The 15504-nt window shown below is 45.4% G+C and overlaps 1 protein-coding gene across 2 annotated transcripts in view; it reads right to left on the reverse strand.

The window, feature by feature from the left end:
* The window catches only part of satb1b (SATB homeobox 1b), a gene marked incomplete at its 5' end in the record, with an annotated part of 80618 nt that overhangs the window by 61419 nt on the left and 3695 nt on the right, over positions 1-15504 (reverse strand). The window contains 2 exons of one of the 2 annotated variants that reach the window (XM_080472111.1): positions 1-108; positions 3407-3645. The exon at positions 1-108 is cut by the window's left edge and continues 69 nt beyond it. In XM_080472111.1, coding sequence (XP_080328237.1) covers positions 1-108; positions 3407-3620 — 322 coding nt within the window. Of the gene's footprint in view, positions 109-3406; positions 3646-15504 lie in introns of those variants that run through there. The other variant, XM_080472110.1, reaches the window with a different exon arrangement.

Below are 15504 nucleotides of genomic sequence, written 5' to 3' on the forward strand. Positions count from 1 at the left end.
AGAGCATGTCCTTGCGGACCAGGACGAACTCGGCATGCTCCTCCTTGCTGTCGAAATCCATGGGATTCTCGTAGTGCTCCACGACGCAGAACACAGGCAGCATGTTGCCTGAGGACACAGGGACACACAGCGGAGACTGAGATCAGGGGCGGGGCAGGTTCTGGTTTCCCGCAATCCACCCCACCACAAAATAACCAAGCATTTCAGGCGCCATACGTCTCCGTTCACACTGCAGATCTCGATGCTCAGCTACCATTTTCTTTGCACTACATTTTTAATGTGACCTCCGTCAGACTGCAGTGTGAACGACCACAAAGCGACTCGTGCATCACATCACACACTGTACGCCGTCTACGGAGGTGAATATGGATGCTACACTTGTCAGAGCGTGTCTGTCCATCTTCCAGTGGTTGTGCAATAGGAGCCGACGAAATGAGGAAGGAGGTTGAGCAAAAACCGACTGGGAGCAGCGGCGGCGACCTCCGCACGGCTGAACTCGGAATTACAACGTTCACACGGATATGGGTCACTTGTGAGCAGAACATCGGAGCACCCTAAGAGTCTGTTCACACTGCAGGGAAACACGACCAAATTCAGATTTTTCTACGCACAGTGACTCGTATCTGGTACCAATTCAGATATTTTTCTACATCGACTGCTTCGCCACGGATAAGCACCGGAGGAAGCATCCAGACAAGCGGAGTGGGCGGAGCCTGAGAGTCCAAGAGGAGAGTCTTACACCTTAGTTACGCGTTCAGACTGCAACGTTTCAATAAAAGTGGTTGGACACAGTTGAAAGCGACACTCTGATTCGGAACATGGCGGCCGTCTTCAGTCGCGCGTCTCCACTGATGCAGACGATGGCGTCGTGTATGTTAGTAAATGTCCACTTGGATTTGAGGTTTTACTGTACGCAGCACAAACAAGTTGTGTTTTCTCACAAAGTTACTTGAAAGCCCGGTGTGAACGGGGATTAAAGTGTCTGTGGGAGTGAGCGTAGGAGTCGCTGGTGACCTGTCCAGGTCGTACGCTGCCTTCTTCACTGGCAGTCAGCTGGGATCGTCTCCCGTCCCCTCGCTGCCCTGAATCGGATAAAGCGCCGGAGAAGATTGATGGATGGAGACAACGAGAGTCACTGTCAGGGGGATAAAAGTGCCTCGTGAGAAGCTCGGGGATGAACTCGGACGAGTCATTTTCAACTTTGTCTCAATGTCAAACCTGAACATAAACTCAGAGAATCAATCAACCAGTCGCAAAAAAAAAAAGCCTCCTTTGTCTTCGACTTTATAGAATTTGTGCTCCTTTGGCTGAACGTGTCGGAGGATTCCTTCCTGCCGCCTCAAGCGTGGAAATGACGTAACATTGCAGAGGAGTTGCACTCCAAGTCTGCAGTTTGTTTGTTTTTTCATCCACAGCCAATACGTATAAACTATCGACAGATTTCTAACCTTTACCTCACAAGAATAATAATTCAAAGCAAAAAAAAAAAGAAACACCTTCAGTTCCTCTTTCTCCTTTTGGCGAAACGTTGTGTTTCCTCCCTGTCAAGGTGCCGGGATCACATTAGCCTTCTCCTCGCAGCCTGCCAAGCCAGGAATCATCTTCCCATGATGCAGCGCTCCAAATCCTAACCTGACCTCTGCGCCAAGAAGGTCCCGCCAGCCTGCGTCAACAGCGGCTCCGCCGTCGGGTTGGAAGGAGGCGCCATTCTCACCCAGACACTGTCAAGCGTTCGAGGCGACCAACTGAGCAAACGTGTGAATGGTTCCTTCTTTTCTAAAATTCAGGAAAGTGGAAGGAAAAACACGGACGCCTAAAATTTCTCGTCACAATAAAAGAGGCTAATATTTTCCGATCCCGTGCATTCCAGAAGACGGACGCAGCTCCGGCCAAACAATCAATAAGCCGACAGATGCGAGGGAATGTGCTGAAAGAGCCGCTTTTCTCCCCCCCCCCCCCCCCCCCCCCCGATTTTAATAGATAAAGATCTAACAATAAAGACTGCTGTGTAGGTTCATTTGGGGGGATCAATACCGGCTTTGTTTCCAGGGAGCCCGGAGAGGGCTGCGGTAAATATTGTTTCGGGCTCGGACACAATGCCCACTGTGGGCCTTCAGCGGACCGCCCGCCTCTCCTCCGCTGAAAGGGACAGAAAAGAAGAAGAAGAAGAAAAAAAAAAAGAAACCAACCCCGGGAAGAGGCGCAGAACGTGGCGGGAGGGCCGGGACGAGAGATGATGGAGGTGAGGAATTAGGCGCTCTCAGCTGGGGTTGCGACGTGGAGATAAGAAAAAAGAGCGAACAAGAGAAACGACCCATGCGAGGACGCTTCGCGCCGCCACATTCCAAGAGTTCCCTCTTGGCCAAAGAAGAACCCGAGCAGCAAAAACAAACGCACAAACAAACAAACAAACAAACAAACAGCGCGGCCTCGGCAGCCAAGTGCCGTTACGACTCCAAAACCTGCAGCTTTTCCAGCCCATTTCCAACCGAAGAAAAAAAAAAGAAGCATAATCATAAAGAGGTTGGTGTTTTGGATCGCCTTGGCCCCGCCGCGTTTTCCCACACAAGACAACAACGGGTTATATTAAAAAGCTATGTCATAATCTCAAAGTAAACCCCACCCCCACCCCGTTTAAACAGCAATGGCTCTTAAAGGACTGAAAGTTTCCACTCTATGAAGAAATGTCAGAGCAGGAGGCTGCGGAGAGGAGCGGCGACACACTGCTAATGCAGCACGACACACCAATCATTCCCACCACTCCTCTATTGGCTATTGTCTCCACAAATATGTGGGTGTGTGTGCACTGTTTGTGTGTGTGTGTGTGAGAACGGTGTTTTTAAACTGCATTTTCCTCCATTTAAAATCCTTATTTTGCTCATTTTCATGCACAAATATCACATAAAGCGATTGCTTCAGCTATCTTTGATGCTCAGAGTTTTTTTTCTTCTTCATTTAATTTAGTTTATCATATTTTTTCTAGATTTTTTTGGTCAAGTTTTTCCCAATTAATTAAAGAGAAATATTTATTTAATCATAACATTCCGCTTAAATTGTTATTTTAATCGAAGTTTTAATAAGAAGAATTCCAAAGCTTACAGTAGCAGAATCAAATTCCTTCTTCTATTCACACTTTAAATGCTCAAATAAAGAAAAGCACAAGCTTTTGCGGCGTTTATGTGACAATCTGTGTTTAGTTTTTTTCTTTTCCTTGCTTGGACTGGTAATTTATGAGCCGACGAAGCCAATCACAAGTTCTTAAGTGGACTTTTGTCTTCAAGAAACTGAGAAATTGTTTATAAAACTGAGACGATCTGCTCGTATTTTCAATTCTGGGACGCAGATCGTGTCGAGAGGAGTTTTAAAGTGAACGTGACGCCCGGAGGGCTGACGGGCCGGTCGTTACCTCTCTTGTGGCAGGTCTTCAGCAGGTGGCCGGCCGGTTTGTACGGGACGCCGGCGAGCTTGGCGCCGGTGCTGCCCAGCCGGGCCCGGCCCAGGGGGCTGCCGTTCTGCTCCAGCCGGGGCAGCTTGGCCGGCGGGGCCTTGCCCTCCGACATGCTGCTCACCAGCTCCGAGTTCTCCTTTCCCAAACACGCCTCGCTGAGATGGTCCATCATTCTCAGCGCCTCTGCTCACTATCACCTGGGGGGAAGGCAGGGACACAACAGTTCGGCTGTCAGCGAGGAGGAAGAGGAGGAGGAGGAAGAGGAGGGGGGGAGGGGGGCAATAAACACAACGCGTTTCCCTACTCGTATCGCTGACACGCGAAGGCGTTTTTAAAAATCTGCTCGTAGGTAATTGAGAGCAGCGTGAAGAGCCCCATTACGGGCCGTAACTGTCCGTTTCACCTCCGTCATGACGACTCGGGCCGCCGTGACGTTTCCGTCCCGCCGCAATGTTCCCATTTTTCAAGGCATGTATTATGTATGGCCGTTATTATGTATGGCCGTTATTATGTATTGCCGTTATTATGTATGGCCGTCCCGCTAGAGATTCCCAAGCGAGAGGAGGGCAAACAAGCCGGTTTGTTTTTAGTGCAGACACGTTCATCCGGCGGGAGATGATTCCACTCGGATGGACACGGCTGCAGTTCAAGGAGCAAGGTTATGTCGCGATGCACGCACAGACGGCGGGGGGGTTGGGTTCTGTGACTCACTACGTGTGGCTTCACATCGGTGACGCAGCTCGGAGGTTATTAAAGGCCACAAAACGTCACTTTTCTGTGACTGAATCAGACGTTCACAGGTGCAGCGTGGGACTTCTGGACCCCCCCCCACACACACGCAAGTCGAGCAGTAAAGTTTCAGGAAACTCGGGCAGCTGCTGACTCAGGAGGGTAGTTATCAGTAGTTATCAGTAGTTATCAAAAGTTTGTTTTGAAAGAAAACCCAGAGGATGGAGAGGAGATGTGAGAGACAGACGCTTCACCCCCCCCCCCCCCCCTCACCCCCCCTCAGGTGCCAAGCTGAGTAAAGATCTGGACATGACCTGGAATGCTGTTGACCAAAAAAAAAAAGGGTGGGTGGGGGGGAATCATCCACCCCGACGCCCAAAAAAAAAGAAAAAAGAAAAAAGATCATGAACTCCCCCATTCATAGCATGCAATGAGGCAAGTAATTCCCCACAAATAAAAAGGGGGGGGGGGGGGGGGGGGGATTCTAACCCGGATACACACCGGATCCAGGTCAGGATGTTTTATTTTTTTTTTCCTTTTAAATGAAATGACCTTAAAACACACAGAAGAGTTTAAGGAGACAAGTTGAGGACAAACTGAAAACTCCACACCAACCTTGAACGCAGCACTTCAGCACTGGAGAACGCAGCACTTCAGCACTGGAGAGCATAAAACAGGCGACTTCTTCAAGTTTGACCAGGATAGAAGAAGAAAAAAAAACAAAAATAAACAAAAAAAAAAGTCCCGGTTCCTGTGTGGGGGGTTAGGGGAGGGGGGGTGTGGGGGTCTATCTTCTCTACGTGTGCATGACGGCGGCGGGGAGAAGAGACGCTTCCCCCGGCTCTCCTGGCAGGCGGAGCCCGGGACTGAGGAACGGACGACGCGGGCGAGAAGACGCGCCGCGGCGGGCGGACATTGGTAAGGCGTGCGTGTGTGTTCGTGTGTGCGTCTCAGCCGATGTGGAGAGAAAAATGCGCGTGTGGTGGTGGTGGTGGTGGAGCCGCTCGAGCTATTTCCGTCCGGGTGCAGGAAGGAGAGAAAGAGCGAGGATGGTGAGAATAATAATAATAATAATAATAATAATGGGGATAAAGCTGACGAGGATCAAAGCGGCAAAACGCGTAAAAAGCCGCGTCCATCGGTCACAAGTGGAGGCGACTTCTGGGCTTTGGAGTTGTTCTTCATCTCATCCAGCAGCGGCGGCGGCAGCAGGAAGAACCGGAGGGACGATCAGGAGCAGAGCCGGAGAGGAGGCACGCAGGAGCGGCGTACTGTGCAGCCAGCAGCCGGAGCGGCTCCACTTCTCACAATAACAACCGAAAAACCTCACAATAATAAATAATAAATAAATGAGATGTTGCGAATCAGCAGCCGGGCTGAGATCAGCACACACTCATACGCTGGGAGTAATGTGTAATCATAATAAAAATATATTTAAAAAAAAAAAAAAAACCCGAGCTGTGCGCGCTATGGAGGCGATGAGGAGACGAGATGCGGACAGCCCCGAAACAGAAACAGGTCCGCCGGAATACAACAAGAAAGGGAGGAGGAGGAGGAGGAGGGGGGGGGGGTCAAAAAGTACGCTTCACTTTCCCATGTCGAGCGTGTAAATAGAAGACGAGGCTGTGCGGCTGGATGCAGGAGACGAAGCCGCTGCCCGCGGTAGTAATAGTAGGAGGTGTCCTGTCGGCTGCGTCCGGACGGAGCTCCTCTTTTCTTTCTGTCTCCCCTCCTCTCACTCCGTCTCTCTGCCTCTCTGTCCCCATTAAATTATTAGTTGTATTGACTCATCACTCCCCCCTCTCTCCTCTCCTCTCTCCTCTCCTCCGCCTGCTTTCCCCCTTTTTTCCTCCTCCTCATTTCATATGGCGTGCAAGAGAGAGGTAAAATAAATAAATATATAAATAAAGGGGTGAGGAGGGGGGAGAGATAGTGTGTGTGTGTGTGTATGTGTGTGTGTGTGGAAGTGGAGGAATAATCCTCCGCTATTAGAAATAAAACACATGATTTATGTCCAGGAAAAAACAAAAGTCCTGTTTGGTTTGGATTGAAAAAAAAAAAAAAAAGTGGAGGAAAAGCGAAAAAGTGGACGCGCGCGCAGGGACGTCGCGCACGCCAACGCGCAAATACGCACGCACACAACGGTGGCGCGATTTCCGGCTGTGCGCGCAGGAATTTTTAATCAGCTTGATTAGAGTGAGGCGGTCCTGCATTTATTACCGGGTAACGCGCAGATGCTCTCACACACACACACACACACACACACACACACACACACACACACACACACACACACACACACACACACACACACCTTAATAATTTTTTTTTTTTAAAGAAATTCACAAAACAAATCGTGACACGTGCATCAATCTGGTGAGTTTGTCCTTTTTCAGAAAGCAGAATAATAAAGTCTGCAGTCTATAACTGGAGATTCTTGCAGGTGCAAACACAAATACGAATCTACTTTAGTCTTGGATCCAGCAAAAGTTTGTTTTGTAGTGTAATGCGACCAGCACACATGCACGAGGTGACTTAAATTGAGTCATTTTTAATAAAACATAACAAGAAAAAGTCAATTCAAGCACAAAAATGTGTCCACAACTTGATATTCTTTTAGCTGTAAACTAAAATATGAATCTACTTTGGTCTTGAATGAAGCAAAAGTTTGTTTTTGAAGTGTCATATGACTGACACACATCTACTGGATGACATAATTCATGTTGTGTGTTACACAACACACGGTGTTACACACACTATATTTGCACATGTATCCACTTTGAAACTCCCCAATCTCCTAAAATGTGTCTGTAAGTGGATATTTTATTCGGCTGCAAACTAAAATATGAATCTACTTTGGTCTTGAATCAAGCAAAAGTTTATTTGGGACTGTTATGAGGGTAGCACACAAGTACTAGACGGTTTAATTGATTATATGAGCTGATAAAAAATGACTTTGCAGAATAATAAAAGCATAATTTGAAAGTAAAAGCAGTAATTTGCTGTGCAAATGACAAAAAAATCGAGTTGTGATTTTGTAGAAAAACAACAATAAAGTCAATTTATGCACAAACATTCAGGTTATAGTTGCACGTGTGTCCACTTTAAAACTTTAAAATCTCTGAAAACTTGTGGAGAACTGGATATTCATGCGGGTGCAAACTAAAATATGGATCTACTCTGGTCTTGAATCAAACAAAAGTTTGTTGTGGAGTGTAAAACGACGAACACATGCGCACTGGATGCCTTCATTTATGGTGTGTGTTCTTTTTTGGAAAAGATTTTACCTTTTCAAAGTAAAAAGAAAAAAAAAAGAAGATTAAATGATCACATATTTGCACGCGTGTCTTCTGAAACTGATCCATAAGTAGTTCACAAGCAGGTATAGACTTCAACTTTCAACCTTTATTCATTGTGTGTTTCTTTTTTGAAAACAGTCTTTTGCATCATGAAAACTATGAATTGTGAGTAAGTGATCGCGGCTGCAGTAATTTGGTCTGAAAATTGCAAAATGTAAATTGCAAAAAACCCCAAAAAACATCCCAATTTGAGCATTATTGATGTGTCCACTTATAAAACATCCCTGATCTACAACTGGATATTTCTGCACCTACATTCTAAATATGAGTTGACCAGATCAACAAAAGGATGAAATATAAGTAGGAAGTCATTTGCATTCTGCACGACTGCATGCATGCTTCCACTCTAAAACCCCTTTAACTTATACGCCAACGCACATTCTTGCACGTGCGATTCTAAATATGGCTCTCCGGTATGTTATTTAGTAAAAGATTGTTTCCACCTGCATGCATGCATCCACTTCAAATCCACAAACCCCTCATAGCTTTCTACAAGTGGATCTTTTTCTTTATGTGTGTGTGTTTTCTCTATTTGTTCTATTAAACAAACATAAAGAAAAAAAAGAAAAGGGTGCAAGAACTCTACTGATGTCTGTGTTAAGAATAATTTGCATGCATGTGTCCACTCCAAAGTCATTTATAACCTGTCCACTAATGTGCAATCTAAATATAAAAGTATTTGGTCTTTTAACGTGCACAAATGTGTCACCAAATCTACAGAAATTGCAACTTTGAAATGTGTAAAAAGTGGATAAAATCGCGAAAAAAACACAATATAGATGACGGTATTGATAAAAACAGCCATGGGATGATTCGCCTTTTGCACAAAATCATGCATATGTTCATTTAAAACTCCCAGCAATCTGTCTACAACTTTATATTTGTTCATGAATATGAGTCTTTTTAGTCGACTTTGTTTTAGATTGTTTGAAAAATTCTGAATCACTGTGGGGAAAATGCAAGTTTGAACTTTATAAAGTGTAAAATAGTCTTGATTCGTCAGGGAAAATGACTTTAAATAAGACCAAAATAAGTAAGGTGTCGTGTGGCATGAGTCCACATTTATTCAAAGCATCTAATAATAATATAATTAGTGTATAAATTGAGATTCCTTATCATGTGCAGCGTGACCAAGAGGCCATTCGCTGATTTAATTAACAAAAGTTTGTTGAAAACTATTAAGAGAAGACAGAAAATGTTTATTATTTCAACTGTAGACGTGCATAACTTATCCACCAGTGGAAATGTGTTACAATCTGAATGAAAGTCTCCTCGGTCTCGTAAGCAACTCCAGTCTGTTGTCGTCGGTTATGAAAAAAAATAAAATAAAAAATACAAATCAATATCTTAAACAGCAACTTCAGAGCTCAAAAAGTGGATAATAGTTTAGCTCTGCTGGAAAAACCAGGACGGGCGACTGCAGCGAACGAAACAAAAGTCGATATTAATTTGCATCTCGCGCACTTAAAAGGCCTCGCCTTGACAGTAATATTCAATTTGCACCGATAAATATTCATGAGGTGGGCTGACTTTGGTCGTACTGCGGTAGGTTTGTCAACAGTCGGCTGGAGTCAATCGGAAACCGCAGAGATTTCTCACTCTAATATTTGCTCACAAACAAAGAGACGATCAGATCCTTCTCCGGCGTTTGGAGTTAAAGACGATTGAATCGCTGAAGAAGGAAAGAAGGAAAGTGTCTCTCTTGGACTTTCCGCGCCTGAACTTCGCCTCCGAGGCAAAGCAGATTACACCAGAAATATTAAAGCGGCTAATCTGTTGTTGGTACACTCAACAAGACTCAGACCGGAGGGAGGCAGGCAAAAGTCCACATATTAGTATTTTGTCATTATTTCTTCTTGTTGCTGGAGATCAAACTGCAAAAACAGCACACAGGCTAATCTGTTGATATTGTCAATACGAGTCTGATATGGGGTTTGCGTGGGACCTATGTAAAAAACAAAAAGAAGAAAAAACTCCACAATGAGGATGTTTTATAACATGGATCACACGTTAAATACCTGTAGATGACGTAAATGTCTTATCTAGAAGTGTATTTACTCATTTCATTGCATTTTATCCACTATTGAGCTGCGGCATGAGGAGTTATTTGCAAAGAATTCCCCCGAAACGGGATTTTAAAGATGCATCAGGTGTTTGTTGAACTTAGAATTATCAGGCAATGGAGGGAAGCAAAACTTTTCTAAAGTAATAAATCAAGATATAAGGGTTTTTTGTAAACCCCAGAAAGTGTACACATAAAGCATATTTATCATATAACAGGTGAGGTGTGGGCAGAGGTAATGAATTATTAGGTAATGAAGTATTAGAAGTTCAGAAGGTCGTCTCTAAATTGAATGCAAAACGTGTTTATTTAGGCCCCGAGAGCAGAGAGTGTGAGCGACCACAGGGGAAATGATGCCTCACACACACCCACCCACACACACACACACACACAAGCACATGCACACACACACAATAGGAGATGAAGTTTTAACAGTGAAACAATCTTGACGTTCCTTGAAACGTCGGGTCGATATTCACGCCGTCTGTCCAGGTCGAGTCAGAACAAAAACAGGAAACCAACAGAAAACAGGAAGCGTGTGTGTGTGTGTGTGTGTGTGTGTGTGTGTGTGTGTGTACACACCTTCAGTGCAGTGACAGGGGCTGCGAGGCGCCTGCGGTGGTCAGGCAGTGACAGAACAAGGTTCGTAAAGCTCGCCGCTCTCTGTGCGGTCTGGTAAACAACCCGGCCGTACAGATGTGGGATGTTTCGGTGGAGAAGAAACGTAAAATGAGTTTGTGAACCGCTCAGTTCCGCCTCTCGTGAAACTATTGTTCCACTCCGCTCAGTGAGGTCAAACGGTTATTGGTTGGGTTTTGTTTTGCATCTGTGTCCAGAGCGACTGCATTCACTGCATTCAAAAGAACTCACCTTATGTACCTGAGACGGAACGACGCCTTGCGAAGCGGACCTTCGGTTGTTTTTTAAAAATTTTTAAACTTTTGATGAGCTGGCTGCATGCGAGAGAGGCCCACGTCTGTGGTTTGTTTCTTCTTTTTTTTCTCTCTTAGTCTTTAACAGGAAATTGTAGAAAAAATGCACGATCCCGACGCCTTGTCAATCCACCGATCGATTCTCGACGTTAGCAGCGTTGAACACAGCTGCGGTTAAATGACTCTGCTACGTGTGTGTGTGTGCGTGTGCGTGTGCGTGTGTGTGTGCGTGCGTGCGTGCGTGGGCGCGTGAATAAACTCCTCAAACTGTGGAGCAATTATAACATTTCCAGATTCATTTCAGCGTTAGATATTATTCAGGATCTGCAACAACGGAAAAAAAAAAAAAAAGAAAAGAGGATCTGTCCTCGTGGCTGAAAACATGAAGCTTTTTACAACATTAAAGACGAACAAAAGTAATGGAGATTCTATGTTTGCATGCATCAGACTGAAACAGAATATCCAGCGTCGTCATTAGATGACTTGCACTGACAGTCGCTTTGCATGCACACTGTATTCAAAACTAACTCGCCGCCGTCGCAGCCTTTTTTTTTATTTTATATTCTCGTCTTCCTGCACGTGCGGCGCGACGCGAACCACCTCAACTTTCTCCTGCAGCACCTCCACATGCGCCACGGTTTAATATCTGAACGTGTGCGATGCGGTTCACTTCATTGTTAAATGGCGGGACACGACCCAGACAGGCTGCCGCCTTATTTTTAGGCCCATTATTTGTAGGTTCCTATTTACTAAAGTGTGTTTAGGTGTGACATGACGTGCACGCACTGACTTGTCGTCATCAGTATTGTTTTTAAAAAAATATATATATATCAGATCTTTTTGTCCGCCTCTCGTCTTTAAACCCGGCCTGTATTGTTTTCGCCCTGACCTGCCGGCTGCGTGTTTGATTTGCATCACCAGCTCCCATCTTCACCACAATCAGCATGACTGCGTCACCTATTTAAAAAAACATTTTTTTTCTTTCACCGCGTCTCCGTCGAGGCGCTTTGTTAAAATACTGCGACATGACGACGTGACCTCAGGCAATTTTTTTCCCCCCCTGCGTCACGTCCACAAGCACTGGATAACGTGTGTTTGCACCAGATTAATCGCAGGGTCTGTGTGGATTAATCACGATTAAATATCCCAATATTTAAGGGAATAAAGCTGCACTTAACAGGCAACAAATGTATCCCTTTATGTCCATATATGGTCACTAACAGCCTATTCCTGTTACTTTACAAGAATTCTAAGTTAGTGACAATTAATAAAAATCACTTTTCTGATTAAAACTGTTTTACAGAAATGTGATATGAACTACGAGGTGATTATGTTGAGAAAAGAGGCTTCTTAAAGACATCCAGTGAGCTTATTTAGACATTTTGAAGTCAGTTTGATTAGTTTTACGCTTTGCACCGGAGTTTTTCAACATCTACTCGTGCAAACATTTAAAAAAAAGTAAGTCTTGAAATGTTCTTTTACAGCCCGGATTGTTGGAGGAGAGTCGACTTCTTATACGTCAACGTGCTATTCTCAGGAGGAAGTGCTTCTTGTCAAAAGAAAACTGCATAATCCTTTATGTCAGTCGACTGTTCCGTCTTGGGGGTTTTTCTTTGGACTCGTGCTGTTCAGGTTCTTCCACATCGAGTTGGTTCTGTCGCCACCGGATCCTCCGCCCATTTGCGCATGCGCTACGGTAAGTCTACCAGACGGGTTAACCGCGTTAAAATCTTTAAAATCGGGTTAATCGCGGTGGATTAATCCGCGCCTCCGCGTCAATTTCGGCTCCTTTTCAGCACAAATACCAGCTGAACCTTTTTTAAACCTCATTTGTTTTAGGATCTGTGTGTCTGGAGAGTGTGTTCCACGTGTGTCTTTACCTTTGTGTGGCGTTGTGCTGCAGCCTCCTAAAACCACCTGCACGTCAGTTAAACGAATAACTAGTAATGATGTGTGTGTGTGTGTGTGTGTGTGTGTGTGTGTGTGTGTGTGTGTGTGTGTGTGTGTGTGTGTGTGTGTGTGTGTGTGTGTGTGTGTGTGTGTGTGTCATCTTCAGGTTCACTGTGTCGTCGTCACAGGCAGAACTGCCTCGATTCGCACGTTTTCCACGTTTGACATGACTTCCGCTGCGTATCTCTTCCCACTCTCTCTTTTTTCTTTTTTAATTTTTTCTGATTCGTTGGCCGCGGTTAGCAGAGTTCGGGCGAGGAAAAAAAACACAAAAAAAAAAACAGGAGCGATGGTGAAAGCGAGCCATTGTCGGCAAAATGCTCTTTTCTATCTGGCATGACGCAAGCAGCCGCAGTCATTTCCACTGTGATTGTCGGGCACCATCAGAGAGCATCGATAACCCCTGCCAGGCCTTGGCACCGCCAACAGGTGCCGGCACTGCCAGCGAGGTTGGCACCGGCGCGGCTGTGAAAACCCTCTGACATCCAGAAGGGCACAGATTTGCACTGAATGCACCACTGAATCAACACTGCTGATTATCAATTAACATATACCGTTTTGTATCGCACAGAAAAGAGGGGAAAAATGGCTTTTTGAAACACAGAAAGAAGCCCGCTTTAAAAAAAAAAAATTAAAAAAAACACTAGCCGTGTTGCTGTTATAATCAGGCGCTTGAATGCAGGCTTTGCTTTTTTTTTTTCTCCTCCACAAGCCCGTGTGGCTTTTGTGTTGGGCAGATACAGTATACGGCGCCGCGTGTTACGCATGTACACGGGTGTAATTGTTCGGGCAGGATTTGGTGCCTGATGGCTGCATTTGCAGGAGGAAAAAAAAAAAAAAAAGAGAGAATCACAACAGACTAGATGTTATAATACGCGCAGAGATCCCTCGTATTCAAACAACCTTCACATTATCACAGGGAATGTGTTTACAGGAGTGTCATGTCAGGCCTGCTGCTTTGAAGCCTCGTGTTTACGTCGCATTAAAGCGGCAATAATTGTTGTTAATTTCTTTTAAAAGGAGGCTAATAATTGACACACAAAGGGGTGAGGAGAAAAAAAAAAAAGGCCCGATGATGAATAAGACGATGGGCTCTGTGCTGAGATTGCGTCTTTATTCAGTGTGTCAGGCGAAGCCGGCGCCGTCACTTAGTGATGTCTTCATGCTCGCCACTTGTGATGCTTGTAATGGGCATTAATACGATTATTTGGCTCCTAATACAAATTAGTCGGCGTATCCAGTCTGACAAGCGGCGCACAGCGGGGGCGAGTTGAGCGTCGTCCCCGGTTTTCGACGTTGAGCCCTTTTCTGCCGGCGTCTCCGCACAATGATAATAATAAAATATTAAAAAAATAATAAAAACATACGTGTGAACGTAATAGTATTATTAGAGGCTGCAGAGGATTTAATAATCCGTCGGAGGAAACACGGGCGTGGGTGCAAAGAGATGTCACGTTCGCCGGCGAGCGGTTAAAGGAGTAGTAAAAGTGACAGAAATGTGGATTTATCTCCCGTCTGAACAAATAAAAACTCAATCGCAGGTATTTTAAGAAGCCTCATCCCCACCGATTACGCATGAGTTCATGCAGGGAAGGAGCCACGCCACCTGAGACGCGCTCAAAGTGCAGGCGCGTCATCTTTTTTCTTTTTTTTTTCTTAAGACACCGTCCCGCTTTGTTTTCTCAGAAACGTCTCGAAACAAAGCACAACTGTTGCACAAAGACACAACCCACGTTCACCGGTTTCACTTCAAGGTCCTTTTTTTTTTCTTCTTCTTCTTTTTTTGAATTAATATTTGCTTGGGAGGAAAAAAAAAAAAAAGGCCTAATCATCGGCGGCGGAGGCGGGAGGTAAGCACAGATAGACTAAATAATCCCTAATGAAGATATCCTTCAAATGAAATTAGTTCCATGTTTTCCATTAGCCTCTCGAGCAGCAGCCGGTGTGGCTTTTCAATTAAAAAAAAACAAACAGGCGATTTCTACATTTCTCACATGTCTACGCTCCGTTTGAGGAGAGGCGGCGGGAAAAAGAGAGAAAGAAGAGAAAGAGAAAAGGGGGGGGGGGGGGGGCAGGTAGGTAATGAACAGAGAGTCAGCTCCTAAGTGCTTAATTGTTTTATAATCACATGAAGCCGACAGAAATAGAAGCGAGCTTCTTCACCTCCAGTCGACTGACAGCGAGGCCTCGGCAGGTCGCTGATGTGAGGAGGTCCACGACCCCACGGGCACACACACACACACACACACACACACACACACACACACACACGACTCGAAGGCCTCTGCCCTCCACTGAAGGCCGCCGGAGTGTAATTAAAACCCGGCGAGGTCGAAAACCTGCGTCAGGCCTCCTCGCCGGGATCTGCGTTAATGACTCAAAGCTTCCCCTCCCTCCTTCCCTCCATCCCTCCCTCCGTTTCTCACTCTCTTCGCCTCTTATTGAATTATAAAACCAATTAGTCATAGTACGATCAACAGGCGTCCGAGGAGGGGGCGCCATTTTCCAAAGCAAAACCACTTTTTTTTTGACCGAATCTCCGGGAAGTTCTGTGAAGACGGAGGGAGGCGGAGGCGGAGGTGGAGGAAACGAAGGCAGCTCACGATGGGACGGAGGAAGTGGAAGCGAGATGAAGGCGGAGATGGAGCATTGCGAGGGGGGGAGGGGAGGGAGTTGGGGGGGGGGGGGGCGACGTGGCCTAATATTTGAGGCTTAGGCAGAAGTATAGAATAAAGAGGCGCAGACTTAAAGACGCGGCTCTTTATCGACGTATTTCTCTTTGCATATTTAATCCCTTGTCAAAGGATGCATCATCCATCCACAGACGAACAAAACAGTTGATAAGGCGAGTGTGTGTGTGTGTGCGCGTGTGTGTGTGTGCGTGTGTGTGTGAATACAGTATCTGTTGAAATTGTTTCATTGGGGTATGTGGGTGGGTATTAACAACCTGATCTTAGCAGGATGCGCTTTCCTCTAAATCATTTTTTTCCTCTCCGAACAAAGGATTCAGGAAAAAAACCTACA

The sequence above is a fragment of the Lipophrys pholis genome, assembly GCF_963383615.2.
Source record: "Lipophrys pholis genome assembly, chromosome: 9".
NCBI lineage: Eukaryota > Metazoa > Chordata > Actinopteri > Blenniiformes > Blenniidae > Lipophrys > Lipophrys pholis.